The sequence below is a fragment of the Otolemur garnettii genome, unplaced genomic scaffold, assembly GCF_000181295.1.
Source record: "Otolemur garnettii isolate 467f Iridium unplaced genomic scaffold, OtoGar3 scaffold00005, whole genome shotgun sequence".
NCBI classification, from domain to species: Eukaryota; Metazoa; Chordata; class Mammalia; order Primates; family Galagidae; genus Otolemur; species Otolemur garnettii.
In genome coordinates this window covers 22771259-22788124 of record NW_003852400.1, presented here as the reverse complement: position 1 = coordinate 22788124, position 16866 = coordinate 22771259, and the positions used below count along the sequence as shown (strand labels likewise).

General features: G+C 39.4%; 1 protein-coding gene and 1 long non-coding RNA gene across 2 annotated transcripts in view; one reads left to right on the top strand and one right to left on the bottom strand.

The window, feature by feature from the left end:
- The window catches only part of PON2 (paraoxonase 2), a 29623-nt gene extending 20983 nt beyond the window's left edge, over window positions 1-8640 (top strand). Inside the window, exons 4-9 of the mRNA XM_003782684.3 lie at window positions 1243-1408; window positions 1929-2055; window positions 3858-4058; window positions 6418-6499; window positions 7255-7383; window positions 8011-8640. Of these exons, the coding sequence (XP_003782732.1) occupies window positions 1243-1408; window positions 1929-2055; window positions 3858-4058; window positions 6418-6499; window positions 7255-7383; window positions 8011-8169 (864 nt within the window). The 3' untranslated portion in view covers window positions 8170-8640. The remainder of the gene's footprint in view (window positions 1-1242; window positions 1409-1928; window positions 2056-3857; window positions 4059-6417; window positions 6500-7254; window positions 7384-8010) is intronic.
- LOC111728271 lies at window positions 2229-16843 on the bottom strand. The gene is made up of 3 exons (XR_002775619.1): window positions 16591-16843; window positions 16133-16209; window positions 2229-3187 (listed from the first exon to the last, which is right to left on the bottom strand). It is a non-coding gene; the product is annotated as an uncharacterized LOC111728271 (long non-coding RNA).
- Between the last annotated feature and the right edge of the window lie 23 nt (window positions 16844-16866).

Sequence of the window (16866 nt, the reverse complement as noted above, 5' to 3'; positions counted from 1 at the left end):
GTTGTATTTATTAAGTAAATACGTATATATATATGTCCAACAGCAGGAACGGCCAGGGAGAGAGGTAAGCCAGGGTAAGAGAACAGGATGGCGCAGGACAAGGGTATTTTGGTGAGAGATGGCCTCATTGAGAGGGTGACATTTTGTACATATATAAAGACATTGAGGGAAGAGACTCTAGATGCCGGGGGTGGAGGTGGGGAATAGTCCCAGGCAGAGGGAACAGTGTTTAAAAGCCCAGAGGCAGAAATCAAAAATGTGCTTGGTTTGTTGAAGAACATCAAGGAGGAAGAGCATTGTAGGAGATGAAGGAAGTGAGATAGGTGTCTGAGGTGGACAGAGCAGAGTGCCCATCACACAGGGTCTTTAGGCCGTGGGAAGAATTCTCTCTCTCTCTCTCTCTCTTTTTTTTTTTTTTTGAGACAGATTCTCACTTGTTGCCCTCTGTAGAGTGCCTTAGCATCATAGCTCACAGCAACCTCCAAATATGGACTTAAGCGATCCCCTGGCCTCAGCCTCTCAAGTAGTTAGGATTACAGAATGTTTGCCTTTAATTGGAGGGTGGTGGGAAGCCATTAGAGTGTTGTGATCAGGGGTGTGACGTGGCCTGACGGGGACTGGATGCTGAAGTGCCAGTGAACAGTAGGGAGTTAAGGACAGAGGCAGAAAGGCCAGTTAGGAGGCAGTTGCCACAGTCATGATGGGGATCTGGACCTGGGCAGCCAGAGGGAGGAAGCACGGACAACTGTCCGTGCCCTCCTGAAAGGATATATTTTCAAGGTGAAGCCGACAACATTTGCTGATGGACTGGAGGTGAAGTGTGAGGCCTGTGTCTGCTGACCACGACTTCTGGCATTGTAGAAGCAGCGTGCAGGCCCAAGCCTGAGAGCTCCCAGCCAGATAGTAAACAGTCACTTGTCTCCACCCTCAAGTCTGCCCGGAATCTCCTAGTCCACCAGCCTTCTGGTTACTCTCTGAAGAGAATAAATCTCTGATCTTGTGTCTCCATTCATCAAAATCAGCTATTGATCAGCTTTCAGCTTTCTAGCTCTCGATTAATGTTTTTTCTATTATCTCCTCTCTGGGCTTGTGAATGTATAAGAGAGAGAGTGTGCACGCTGGTGGCTTTATGCCGCCACCTTTAACCAGTTGCTATCGTTCATGTATAGTTTCCACTTTCGTCTACTATATAAGAATACTTAAGAAGCCTTTGTATTTAACTTTTTTCACTGTTTTGGAAAGGGTCTAAAATTTCCAGGACTCCACAGCTTTGCACCAGATAAGCCTGGGGGAATACTAATGATGGATCTAAAAGAAGAAAAGCTGAGGGCCCTGGAATTAAGAATCAGCCGTGGGTTTAATCTGGCTACATTTAATCCACATGGCATCAGCACTTTCATAGACCATGGTAAGAACCAATGAGCTACCAATGTTTAGAAACATACAGTGCTTTACAAATGACTGTAGAAGATGTATTTAGATCATATTTGTAGGAAGAGACCAATTAACTTATGACTTATTTCTATATGCGTCTACAAACACTTGCTTCTTCAGCTAGCAAAACGCTATGTTACATTTTGAAATTTCTAACCATTAACACCTGAAAGAATGTTTAGATTTTTTTTGTAGCCTTTCACATACCTATGATTATTGTATTTGAAAAGAGCTGTATTTCCGAATTAAACTTTAAGCAGATCATACATGAATTCTGTATATGTAGCAGGAAACTCTCTCTTAAAGGTCAAGGGACCAGCGATCAGAAATAACACCAGACAGTGACGGGAGAGCCAGGGAAGAAGAATGATCCGTTAGGTCTCTACCAGCTGTACCTTCAACCTTTGCTTGCCGGTGGTATTTAAATGTCAGTGTCTGCCCAGAGGTCCTGTGGTTGTGTCTTGTAAATTAACTCCGTCCTTTCATTTCTTTAGATGACACAGTTTATCTCTTTGTTGTAAACCACCCGGAATTCAAGAATACAGTGGAAATTTTCAAATTTGAAGAAGAAGAAAATTCTCTGGTGCATCTGAAAACAATCAGACATGAGCTTCTTCCAAGGTACTTCTTTATTTTGTTCACTCTCTACTTTAACTCTGGCATTTCCAGATATTTCCTGTGGTGAGTGGTCCTTTCCCTTTTTATGAAAGCTTATACATACTGTGTGTTTGTGTGTTTGTGTGTGTACTGCGTATATTTATGAACCAATATGTAAGAGCTAATCTATATACTGCATAATATATAGTTTAGATCTACCGATATTAAAGGGCTGTCCAAAAAGTGTCCAGCCATGTATGTCTCTATTTTTCATATTACTTGGCTGGACAGCCCTCATATATATCCCTTACAAATTAGGGAACGCCTGGCATGGGCAAGTTGATAATTATAATAATCAGTGCTGTATGAGGACTCCCTTGAGAAAGGGTGAATTACCCAACCTCACAGTGATACTCTCCAGCCCTATCTTAAGAGTAGATGACAGCGCCTACTTACTGTTTTTTCCTGCTGTCACTCTTTATCTTAGATGACTCATTACCCAAATAATAATAATAATACCATTCCTGCCAAGAGAGAGTAGTCTGTTTTATATGAAGTTCGTATGCTTTCTATGGGACTGTATACAAAATTCTTTTGTCAGGTTCGTGGTGGCTGGGGCAGTGGCCTCACAGAATTGAGGGCTTTCGTGTTGGAAGTGGGTCACTCCTCCTTAACATAAAGCTGGTTGATAATGAGGCCAAAAGACAATCCTGTGTATCCTCCCAGTCCAGCTTGCATTAGCCTATTGCTTCTTTTAGTTTAAACTTGATGAATAGTTTTAATTTCTGCTTTCCTAGTCTAGGGCATAGGCAGGTAACGTCCAATCATTCTTTCCAAATGTACTTCAAAAAAAGGGTTGGCGCATAAATACCATTCAGGCAGCCTCTGCATGATGGAGCGTTTTCAGAAAAAGGAGACCCACCTTCCCTGTACCTCTCTATTTTTCATTTAATAAAGAATAAAGCAGTTCTTTCTGAAATTTTTGCATAGGGTAATTGGAATTTAAATTTAATAACACCCTTGCCTAACTGATTTTAAAAATGTAATTGTTTTTAGCATATAAATCTCTCACCTGAAGCATTGTACTATGGCAGTTTCATCATCCATCTCTCTGCAAGTGTTTATTGAGTGCCTGTTCATTCTTGGCATGTCGGCTCTGTGAGGCAGGTAGAAATTGAACAGTCAACCTTAGTTTGACTAATAACTAAGCAAGGGAACTCAGGAAAATTCAGCAACTGAGTAAATTGAAGCTAGGTAAACACTGCTGATGGCCTGACCAGCTCTCCAGATAGGCTCTCTCCAGTGCTATGCCACACGCAGCTCATCCTTACATATAATTGTTAAACCCTGCATTTCTTGCTGTCAAAAAAATACCCTGATGGCACAAAGTTCTCTCTTCTTTCATAATAATCTACCATAATTGCTAAATGCCCTGTCTTCAAATTACCAGGTACCATACAAAGTCATTCTCTGGCAAGCATTTTAGTATATTGTGTGTAACTATAGTCATGTCATTTGAATTCACTTTTTTCTGGAAAACTTCATACCAAAGATTTAAAGCACATGTGGTATATACCTGAAGGGTACTTAATCTTTTCTTAAATTTAAACATTTTTACAGGGGTGCAAATACTTTTGGTTACGTGGATCACTTCTGTAACGATTGAGTCATGGTTTTAAGTATGGCCATCACCCAGATAGTGTTCAATGTATCCATTATGTATTTTGCCATTAAAAACCTCTCTCTCTCTGCTCCTATACTTAATCTTTAATATGGACACTAACTAGGCTTTTTATTTGCTCTCACTTGTTATTTTTATCTTTTAGTGTGAATGATATCACAGCTGTTGGACCAGCGCATTTCTACGCCACCAATGACCACTATTTCTCTGATCCGTTCTTAAAGTATTTGGAAACATACTTGAACTTACGGTGGTCAAATGTTGTTTACTACAGTCCAAATGAAGTTAAAGTGGTAGCAGAGGGATTTGATACAGCAAATGGGATCAGTATTTCACCTGATAATAAGTATGACCCCTTACAGAATATCTAATTTTTCCTCAGTCATGGTGTTGGACAAAGTTTTACTTTGCTTTTTATTTTCCTTTTCACTATGAAAATAGCTGCTTGAAATTTTTTACATATTATATAACATATATAAATACATATACTATATATGATTATATATATTTTGTAGATGTATTTATAAACAATATGTATCTATTATATATATTTACATTTATCATATGTGTGTGAATTTTGGCATATATTATTAATTTAATATAATAATAAATTTAATAATATAATAAATTTAATTTTACAAATAGAAATTTTGAAGTGTGATCAGACTTATGCATACAGATTAAAGTATTAGGTAGGTATATCCTTTTAAGTAAATATATCATTGTTTTTATTGGCTACATATTATTCCATTACAAGAAATAATTCCTAAATGAATTGAACCAGTGCTCTGTTTCATGGATATGTAGGTTCTATTTTTTTCTGTATAAAGACCATTTTAGGAGCACACCTTTGTTTTATACCAAAAACTTCAACTTTGATGAATATGTCGGTTATATTTTTTTCTGTACAAAAACCCTTTTAGGAACACACCTTTATTTTATTTCAAAGACTTCATCTTTACCCTGCCAACGCAAAGCAAACAAATCACCCCTCCCCCCCCAAAATTGTATATATCTCATTTACCACTGAAACTTACACTTGTCTAAGTAGATTTTAAAGAAAAACTCCATAAGAGAATATTATAGCATAATGCAGATTTTGGATTCTTACAGACATGGGTTCAAATCCCAGCTATGGCACTGGCGGAATGTATCATGAGCCCCTTTGCACATCTATATAAGTGTTTCTGTAAAACAAAGCCCTAGATATAGACCTACTTGTTCAAACCGTGTGAATCCTTTAAGCGTTAACTTCAGTAGACATAGCCAAATTGTCCTCCAAAATTATCTCACTGTTTTCATATGCACAGCCTCTAAGAAAGGATATTAAATTCTTTATTAGCTTTCTCGTCCACTGCCTTAGCTCACTGAACAATTTAAACTCTCACAAATATAACATAAAATAAATGTGGCATCCCTTGACAACTAGCCATCCTTATTTTTGTGATGCAATTTCTCCACTTTTCTTGTTGATTACAGAAAATGAATGTAGAATCATTTAATTTAAATTGTTTCTGACTGACCTCATCCAGCCTCTCCAGTCAAATCTGTTTTGCTCTCCAACTCTCATATTGCCATTATGAAAGTCAAACTTTCTAGTTACTCAAGCTAAAAAAAAAAATGATGAAAGTGGCGGGGGAGTCAGCTTTACCTTGTTCTCTGTCACCATTCCTGTCCAGCCTGGGAGCCTGTCATACTGGTTCTCACTGTGCCTCCTAACCCCACTGGTCCTTCTCTCCACGGAGACCTGCCTGGCTTCGGTGTGCATCCTCACTGGCTGGAGTAGGAGACTTTCTTTCTACTTGTTTTCTGTCTACTGCCATTGTTTATAGTCTTACCAGCTTTGTCTTTCCGTAGCCTGTTAGCTTGTAAGGACAAGCTAAATCCTCAAGACAGGATTTCTGTCTTCCTCGTCTTCTCATGCTGAGCACAGTGCCAGATGCAAAGCAAGGGCTCAGTAATTGTTGAATGGAACTGACCATTTGTTATTATGTCACTTTGGTATGCTAAAAATTCAGTGGAATCTGATTGCTTGTCGAATCAAGTTAGGTTAAGAGGTTGAACTTCATTGAATAGATAAACTCCAACTTCCCCTTTCTACTTTCCCATACTTTAGACCAAGACCTGATTTTGCAAACATTCCTCCCTCATTACATGTGATAAATGCTCGGTGGAACAGTTGCCCTGGAAAACAGTTAATTCGTTCACTCTTCTTAGACATAGACAGATTATTCTGGATAGACACTTATCTCTGACTCTTAAAAGTCTCCATGTGCTAATATTTTGTTTAGTATCAGTAAATAAACACTTTTAAGGTGTTCTGTACCGTATATTTCTATATGTAAATGATACTTCGAAATATAAAATTATACTGTGTACTGTAAAAGCTTTTCTTTTGTAGCCATTTTGTTTTATTCTCATTTCAATGGCAATATCACAGACTTTATATTCAAAATGATGTCCTACATTGCTTTTTTGTTGCAAGCCTTTTGAAAAATAATTTAATAATTCCATGATTGTTGTAGCACTACTGAATTGATTTTGAAAGCTTACTTTTTAAATAAAAATTGACCTTTATCAAGCATTCCTTGAGGGCCTATCATTGATTAACTTCTTGGCAGGTTATTAAGACTTATTCTTTCACACTGTGTTAATGAAGCTTTATATTGGCATGGTGCTCTAACTAGTGTGTCCTTTCTGCAAAGGTATATCTATGTTGCTGATGCACTGGCTCATGAAATTCATGTTTTGGAAAAACACCCTGATATGAATTTGACTCAAATGAAGGTAAATTCCCTCTTTTTTAAGTATATATAGACATCATTTTTTTTATACTTTGCCATTACATAGTTACACTGGCATTATTATCATACCACACTGAGAACAATATAAATTCTAGTGTAGGTATTCTGGGTTTTTAGGTATTATCTCCCCATAACTAGAGAACTCTCCTGTTGCCAGTGATCACAAGGAACAACTGTGATTACATGCAGCAGCAGGTTGAGAGTGATATCTGCATCAGATTTAGGGCCCATTCCATGAAGTATTGATGGCAGCCAGTGAATTCCAATAAGAATTTTCACAATTGAAAAGACTAATAGATGAATTCTCAAATGAAGATTTATGCACGTTGTCAGCTCTTTCAATAATAAATGAAGGTAGAAATTGGGTTCCACACCATTATTATTTCCTTCCTGCTCAACAACACATATTTTAGGTTGACTAAGAATTTCCTATCCTGCTTTGATTGAGTTCCTTGAGCAAACTGATCCTTGTGCATCTTTTAAGGGAGAAAGAATTCATTTTTTAAAAAGATTCTTAGAGAGATTGATTAACACCCTAACTTCCTTAATTTAAGGAAAGATGAAAAGCAGCTCCAAACTAGATTATGAAATTTATTTTAAGCAATATTAGAGTTAGAGAGTGGAAGGAGGGAGATTTGTATAATTCCCCCACGTGCATGGAGGCAGGAAAGGTTAGCTCTAAATTACTGAATCAAGCTTCTCATGTCATTTAGATGTTGGCATTTTTTCATTTGGAAGGTACTTAAGTTGGATACACTGGTGGATAATTTATCTATTGATCCTTCCTCGGGGGACATCTGGGCAGGCTGTCAACCTAATGGCCAGAAGCTCTTCGTGTATGACCCGAACAATCCTCCCTCATCAGAGGTTTTTATATTTTCAGTTCTTCAACCTTAATTATTCAAGTCCTTTTGAACTAATAATACAATAAACTGTCAAGGGGATGATTTGTTTAGTTCTTTTAAACCAATAATACAATAAACTTATGCAGTGGCTTTGTAATTGCTTTAAGCCAATAATTGGCAGAATGTTACTTTATTCACATACTTCAGAAAAGATAATCTTTTGATGTATTAAATTACAGTGGAAACTAGTCAAAAAGCATTTTTATAAAGACATGTGCCCTTCTTGGGTGGTATACTAGCAATTTTCAAAATATCTGGTTTATTGTCAATTCACCACATGACATGATTTTTGTTCATGTTGAAGTAGAGTGAGAGTGGGCCCATTAGTGTAAAAGTATTTCTATTAATGCTGAACTGCTATAATAACACTAAATCCTGTGTTGGCATGGAATAACTAGATGGTTTAAGAAAGTACTTTCTTTGAAGTTTGAGAAAGTACTTTAATTTAAGCATTAAAAAGATTAGTAACTGCTATTTTCAGCAGCATGTCCTCCTAATCAGTGTGTCTTTGTGGAAGACAGGGCTTATTGGTGATTGAGTGACTTAAGTGGATGGTGGTTTATATTAATACTTTGTATCCTCTGAATAGGTTCTCCGCATCCAGAACATTCTATCTGAGAAGCCCACAGTGACCACAGTTTATGCCAACAATGGATCTGTTCTGCAGGGAAGTTCCGTGGCCTCAGTCTATGACAGGAAGCTGCTTATAGGCACGTTATACCACAGAGCCTTGTACTGTGAACTCTAAATGGTATTGTGGGTCTGAGAGTGTACTAACTTAACAATTAATTTTCTATGAATTTCTAATACTGAGGGAATTTAACCAGGAATATTGACCCAGAAATGTGTGGCATGTATAGTTAATTTTACTTCATTTAGGAAAGGCCCCTCCAGTTCTCATTGCACTTTTAATATAAAAGGAAAATAACAGTTTTTTTAAAATGTCAAGGGAGGGAGAGAGAAGAAAGCTACTTTCCAGTAAAGTGGATACGCTTGGCACCAGAATGAGCCTCACCTTTGCCTTCCAACTGCCAGAACATGGATTCCACTGAAACAGGGTGAATTTTATTTCTTGAAAATATGAGTGACCTCAGTTCCAACCTTGTGACCACGTGACCGTTAAGAACTACTGATAGATAACATGCTTTGATGTTTTGTACTTACATCATTGTTTACTACTGAAATGTTCTAGTTATATTAAAGACAAACTAAAATCCAAGTTTTTTTCTGTCTTTGATTCTCAAGCCATGTCCTTGGGAGGAATGGGAAGATGGCCACTTCTTTGTGGGATTTTCTTGGGCTAGGCAGGCACAGGCATGTTAATTTTTCTCATTGAAAGCTAAATATGAATGAGTTCTTTATTTAAAACAAATCTAAAAAAAATCAAAATACTACAACACAAATTCTCTACGAAGTGTTCCCATCAGCTCTTTTCCTTAATGCGAGCCCACCTCGGACACAAGAGAAGATAAAAGGTTGAAGCTACCTCCTCATTGAGCAGAATTGTGACCTGAAGCCAGTTGTCCAAAACCTCCTAGTTAAATAACAATGCTAGAATCAGGGGCCAAGGATGAAACTATCTGAAGCTGCCCCCCATGGTAAGCTAGTTTACTTTTCATATTTCTTTTCCATCTTCATCACCATCGTCAAAATACTTAGCAGTTAAATGTGCCCAACTCTGTAGTGAAACTGTTACTTTGATTATTGCATTTAACCATACTTGTAGCCTTGAAGGAGTGGGTATTGATATTATATCACTGTTGACAATTCACAGGTATTCAGTGTGTTATTCCTCGTAAGGTCCGGATATCAATCTATTTCCAGTGCCGGTGCCTGTATCCTCAACTGCTACATGATGCGTCTGCCATAGAACAAATGAGTATTTTATTCATTACTTTTTTTCCTAACGTTTATAGTTTCTTCCAGGGTCTTTTTAGGGGTTTTGTTTGTTTGGTTTGTTTTTATTTCTGTAGGTATCAGTTTGAGTTCTGCTTTCGGATGAATTATTTAATGGCTTTTATTTATTTTTTTGTTTGGAGACTGTCTTTTTTTTTTTTTTGAGACAGAGCCTCAAGCTGTCCCCCTGGGTAGAGTGCCGTGGCATGACAGCTCACAGCAGCCTCCAACTCCTGGGCTCTCTCCTGCCTCAGCCTCCCAAGTAGCTGGGACCACAGGCGCCCGCCACAACGCCCGGCTATTTTTTGGTTGCAGCCGTCATTGTTGTTTGGCAGGCCTGGGCTGGATTCAGACCCACCACCTTGGGTGTATGTGGCTGGCGCCTTAGCCACTTGAGCCATAGGCACCGAGCCTGGAGTCAGTTTTGCTCTGTCACCTAGCCATAGTGCAGTGGCATCATCATAGTTTACAACAACCACATACTCAGGGGTGTTTTAATTCTTTTTAATCCAAGATTCCATTCAATGATGGAATCATTGATAGATATATATCATTTACATTTTCTTTAAAGCCTCAGTTCTATTATAATAGTTAAAATGAACATGAATATTTAATACAGACAGCAAGTAAAATATAAGGATATAATGTGCCATTTTTTCATTTTGTATGTGGATTATTCATTCATGACAATTAATCTGAGGCTGATTCTTTGTCTAGACTTTGATTTGCTCAATCTGAGTCCTGTCTTGGAGCCATAGCCTACCTAAGCTGCTGAATGTCTCCTCAGCAAAGTCATGGAGAAATCACAGTGCTCTCCTCTACACCACCCACTTCTACCTTTCTTTGGCTACTTGTAGTTTTCATTACTCACATGGCTTTTCATGAAGGGATTTATGGATGTGAAAGAAGGAGGGCTGGGAGAATTCTAGTTGTTCTCTCTTAACTTTCTGCCCCTGCTTTTCAAAATTTTTCTGCCAGTGTGCATAAGTTTCATTCTTACTGTAACTGAGTTTAAACATACTTGCAGATATTTTAGGAGGTTTGTCTTTATTTGCCTGTGAACTTTTTTTATCTGTCTTTGTTCCCCTTTGAGGATATTGATCTTAAGAATTTCTAGGAGTTTTTCATGTGTAAAGAATGGAATTGTTTTTCTAGCTCATAACTGTAAGCCATCAGTTATGCAATTCTTGATAGGGCTTGAAAGCACAAGGAAATGATGTTTCTCATTAGAGCAGAAAGCAGTAAAGAAGGCTTCAGACTTTCAAAATCATGGACTCCAGCTGTCCCATCATTTGCAGTATCGAGTGCAGGAGATGCTGTTCAGAATTTTAAGAAAGAACTAAATGTGACAAGAAATAAATGTATTCCATAAACTTGATTCAGAGCCTGAAAATCATGATCATAATAAACATATCTTTTGTTATTCCTCTTTGAAGAAAATGTAAAATTTCTCCTATACTACCAAATGGAAAGCACAGCTTTAAAAGCATTCCCTGTTCTTCTATCTACGTTGCCTCTGATCTCTGGTCCATATATCCACAAACACAGTCCTCTCCAGCAGATTCTCCAAACCTAGACAATTTATTTTACAAAATACAAACAAAATATTCTTTACACATTGGCCACTTCTTTGAAAAATTTTCTAACGAATGTTTTGTAAATAAAGGTACATTTAGCTACAATCTCCCATTTTTTCCATGCACGGTGACTTTAGAGGTGACTTTTGAAACACTGTGTATTTTTCAAATACATATAACTCAAGGACACTGTAAAACAATCTGCAGATGTTTTAATCACCATCATGCATCTTATCCAGATTACTCTACAGTCTCCAACTATGTGCCACCCTCCAGAATAGATAAGCCCTCTACCTGTTCCTTGATCTGGCTCTCTCCTTGCCAAGCAATGCTTCTAAAACATCTGCTGGGTCATATAACTTCCAGGGCTTTCCCAATGCCCCTTAAGATATAATTTAAGAGTTAACTTGGCCTATATGGCCCTGCCTACCTCTCCAGGTTTGATTCTCACCATCTTCCTCCTAGTCGTTTATGCCCAGCAGTTCTCAAAGTGTAGTTCCTGGACTAGTAGCATCTTATCACCTGCGAACTTGTTAAGAGATGCAGATTCGCAGGCCCCACCCCAAATCTAATAAGAAACTCTGGTGTAGGACCAGCAATCTGTGGTTTCAAAAGCCCTTCAGGTGATTTTTATGCCTGCTAAAGTTTGAGAAGCGCTGCTATATCCACGTGGGACAGATTTCATTTTCCTTTCCAATTCCCCAGTACTTGTAGTTGGCCTGCCCTTTTTCTGTGAACTTTCTTCTGCCTAAATAACTCCTCCCGTTCCTGGCCATACAGTGGGATACATTCATGTTGAATCAAACAATGCACCATGCTGGATTCACCTTAAGGTGTGATCCAAACTAGAGTCACGGAGGAGCTACAGAATGTTGATGAAGGATCCTCTGCAGAGAGTTAGATAAATCCGGAAAGGCCCTTTCTGGCACAGTGTGACCTGACCCCTTGAGACCCCCTCCATCCACTTGGTACTTACATAGTAAAACATAAGCCCGGAGGAGCCCTGGTGTTTTCAGCTGCCAACTATGCTCAGCATAGGTGACTCCTTGCTCAGCATAGGCTGAACCTGACATCCTGAGCCTGGGCAGACCTTCTGCATCATGGGCTGCAGGAATTAACTGAACAATAAATCAGACATTTGCCATGAGGCTTCATTATTAGATGCATCCTCAGTGAAACTGAGAATTTTATTTAAACTTAAGTATACATAAAATACTTAAATACAAATTTATAATAACAAATGTTCTAAATACTATAAATCATTTCCTAGAATAATATAAGCTTTTAACTCTTTTTTCTCTCCCAAGCAGCACAAGACATATGTCAGGGACATGCAGTTGTTTTGACCCAGAATTTAAACATGGGCATGGCTTAGGATAATGTTTCCTAAAATTTTAAAATCCGTATTCTGTTTTTTTAATAAAATAGCTTTTGGACTGGACACAGTGGCTCACACCTGTAATCCAAGCACTTTGGGAGGCTGAGGCAGGTGTATCGCCTGAGCTTGAGTTCAAGACCAGTCTGAGCTAGCACAGGACCCCATCTCTACCAAAAATAGAAAAACTGGCCAGGTGTTGTGGCAGGTGCCGATAGTCCCAGTTACTCTTGAGCCCAAGAGTTTGAGGTTGTTGTGAGCTATGACACCATGGCACACTAGCCTAGGATAACAAAGTGAAACTCCGTCTCAACACCTCCCCCCAAAAAAAAACTTTTGTAAAAAAACAAAAAAAAAACAAAACTGCTTTTGTGATATAATCCTGTTCTCTTGATTTGTTCCTCTTTCCTCCTATCACTACCCCTTTTTCTGGGCAAGGTTCACTGCTACAAACGATTATTTTAAGTTAAAAATGTAATTATAAGCATGATCAAGACATGTGCTTTAAAAATTGCAAACATCACAGAATGTCATACAATGGAAGCAAAGGCTCCTTTCACACTCACTGTCTTCCCCACACTCTGGGACCCCAATCTTTTGCTCTTGAAGTCATTATTCTTTGGTTTGTGTCTATAGATTGTTGGGGGGTTTTTGTTGTTTTTTTTTAAGACAGAGTCTCACGCTATCCCCCTGGGTAGAGTGCTGTGGCATCACAGTTCACAGCAACCTCCAACTCCTGGGCTCAAGCGAGCCTCCTGCTTCTGCCTCCCAAGTAGCTGGGACCACAGGCACCTGCCACAATGCCTGGCCATTTTTTGGTTGCAGCCGTCATTGTTTGGCGGGCTGGATTCAAACCCACCACCTTAGGTGTATGTAGCTGGCACCTTAGCCACTTGAGCCACAGGCGCCGAGCTTAGATTGTTTTTATGTACATACATACATGTGTGTAATACTGTGGTCCCCAACCCCTGGGCCATGGACCAGTACTGGTCTGTGGCTTGTTACAAACTGAGCCACACAGCAGGAGGTGAACAGCTTACAAGTGAGTGAAGCTTCATCTGTATTTACAGCTGCTCCCCTTCACTCACATCACAATCTGAGTTCACCTTCTGTCACATAAATGGCAGTATTAGATTCTTATAGGAAGGGAAATCCTATCGTAAGCTGCATGTGACGGATGTGGGTTGTGTGCTGCTTACGAGAATCTAATGCTCACCTCCCATCCCCGTGCATGGAAAAATTGTCTTCCATGAAACTGGTCCCTGGTGCCAAAACAGTTGGGGACCACATAATTCCCCTATTTTTTATATACGCATGTGAAAGAATGATACCATGTGTACATTCTGCATCCCCCCAAATGGTGTTTGATTATCAATGGCATTGCACACACCAGACATATGATCCACAGTATTGCATCATTTGTTGTTCAGACATAAACTGTTTCATTTGGTCCGCATTAGCCCTTTGAAAAGACCCAATGTACATGGAAGAAAAGAAAGGGCCAGAGATGATAGGCGATTTCTAAAGATTAAAGAGCCAGTTCCAAACGGGTAACTTAACTAACTCTGGAACTGTAACTTAAATCTAAGACTGTTGAGTTCATTTGACTTGCTCTTTCAATAACTAACCCCTTTTATGACACTGATGGTCTGTGACATCTTGACCAAGTCAAATTGGTCTGTTGCCAGGGTGTCTTTGCTGCCTGACAATAGCCTTCAAAGATTAGATGTGAATGAAGCTGTAGGTTCCTTTCCCATTATCTCATTGCTAGGTAGTAGGGTCCAATAAGCACAAGGCTGAACCCCAAATCTATTGCACATGAGTGTTTATTAACAAGCAGGCATGAAAACCATTCTATAATCTGTTATTTTGTAAACTCTATGGAATCCCAGCACTGGTATTTCAATAAGGCCCTAATAAAATGGTTCAGCCTGAGTCAAGTTTGAATGGGAGGATTCAACTCATCTCAGGTCAGAAAGTAGAATCGTTTGGGGCCAATGTGTGGACACAGCACTCAGCAGCAGTACGAGGAAGCTGGCCTTTTAGTTTTTATTCTTCTTCTGTGCAGTCCTCATATGTCTTGCTAATCCACATAATTTGAACAAAATTGGCTTTACCATGAATAGTTATTTCTATTATCTCTTGTGCTAATGAGTAAACTCTCCGTGCACTGATTTAGATGGTGACACTCCATATAGTGGTCTCCAAAATTTGAAATTTTTTAATGTTAATTTGCAATACTGGTGATTTGCATTACTGATTATGGTATTCAAATAAAAGACTAACTGCTTCAAAGGTTTAAAATTAATGTATACACAGACACATTCCTCTGCCTAAAGAATTTTTAAACAAATTATAGATAATGTAGTACCCTTAATAAGTTACCCAAGACTATGCTTCTTTCCTTGGCCCCTTCTTCATGCTATGCTGCAAGACAGTAAACACAGTGATAAGGAACATGATAACTAGAGTCACTTGACCTAAGTCCAAATGGAGGCTGACACTTCTCGGTTATGTAACCTTAAACAAGTTATTATTAACCTCTCTAAGCCTCACTTTCCTTCTTTGTAAAGTGAGGCTAATAAGAAGTAATGTGACAGGCATGAAAATGCTTAGCTCATAGTCTGATTATTTTCTCACCCACTCTATTTATTTTTACTCTTCTAAGTTTTCTTTCTCCCAAGTTCGTATCCATCTACTTGTATTGTTGTGCCACTATGAAGTACAAATTTCTATGGATGGCACTGGAAGATACGAAGATCAATGGGAAGAGGTCTCTCCCCACAAATGGCCTACAGTCTCAAGCAGAAGTTCAAACGTAGTGGTTCATCTTTATTGACTGTCTAAAATGTGCCGAGCACAGTGTAGAGCACTTTACACTCATTATCACATTTAATTTTAAGCTATTTATGAGGTGGATACTCTTTTGTAGAAGAGAAATCTGTAGCTTCAGAAAGATGAGTACCTTATTCAAGCTGGATCTAAACCCAGGCAGCCTGATGCCCAAACCCTGTGTGCATGGTCCGTACCACACCTGGCCCCTCAGTTCTATAAGCCCTTTCCCTCCAGAGTCCTCCTGGAAACAGCATTTATTTCCTCCTCTGTATGCACTCTTTCAAAATTAGTCATTTTTCTGAGGCAAGAAGATTGCTTGAAGCCCAGAGTTTGAGACCAGCCTGGTAACATAGCAAGACCCTCAACTCTACAAAAAAAAAAAAAAAAAATCAAAATCAGCTGGAGCATGGTGGTATGCACCTGTAGTCCTAGCTACTTGGGAGGCTGATGTAGGAGGATCACTTGAGCTGAGGAGTGGGAGGCTGCAGTGAGCTAGGAATCATGCCATTGCATTCCAGCTTGGGCAACAGAACAAGACCCTGTCTAAAATAAAATAAAATCATCATCTTAAAAAGAACCCTCTTATCTATTCACCTCCAAAGCTTTCATAGAGCAGTGTGATACAGGCAGCTAGTTAAAGGCACAGACTTTGCAGCCAGACTGGTTGCTGCTTACTAGCTGTGTGACCTGGAGCAAGACACACTACCACTTTGTGCCTCGGATTTCTCACCTACGAACTTGGCATAATGTTACCTACATTGGAGGTTGTTTTGAGAACTGAAAGAGTAAACATAGGTAAAGTTCTAAGCACAGGCAAAGCACATAGTACCCTTCCTATGGGTTTCATCATTCATCCCATAATTACGTATTCATGCTGTAATTATGTATCCCATAGGTCAGGGACTACGTTTTCTTTTCCAAGTATTCTCAGGTCTGCAAAATCTTGATCTCTAACGCACACTTAGTCCGTTGAAATGACTAAGACTACTATTTCTTTCTGTTGATAAATAAAAATAGATCATGCTTACACGTGCTGCTTTGCCCAAACTCAAGCTTTTCCTCATCTTTACCTCCTTCCCTCCAACCTGGGCTGCGTGCATTCCTCCTGCCAAAGAAAGAAGGAACAAGCAATATTTGAAAACCTAACCTCCCAAGGAAACCACTTTCCTTTCCCCCACTCTGCTCATCCTCCCTTTTCCACTTTTCCTTCTCATCTCTGAATTTTCTTTATCCCATCAGCCATCAGGACAGGTACTGATACTAGTCCATCTACTCAACCAATTGAACCAGCCTGGCAACATAGCAATACCCTCATCTCTACAAAAAAAAAAGAAGAAGCAGCAGCAGCCCATCTCCCCACAAGCTCTGAACTGGGCACCCAGCACGCGGAGCACTCTGAGGTAGGCAGGGCCTTCAAGGTCCGGAGAGCAGGCTCTGGGCCGCAAATCTTGGGGCAGGCTGATTTAAAGCTCTCTACTCGGATTACCTTCTCCTTCCAGGGTCTCAAGAGCAATTCTCTTTGATCTCAGGTCTTGCTTCCAGAGGCGCGAAGTTTCAGGCTCTGAACTCCAGATTCCCGCTCTCTCCAACACTTTCAACTTCCCCCTCACTGCCTTTGATGAGCAGAGGTAGAATTCCGCAGCTTTTAGGGGCAAACTCCCTCGGCGGGTTCCGCCACTCAAGTGTTCTTGCCAAATTTCCAAGTCAGGAGTACGGCAGCAATCCAGGACTTGACTCTCTGTAAATTGAGACCTGGAGAAAA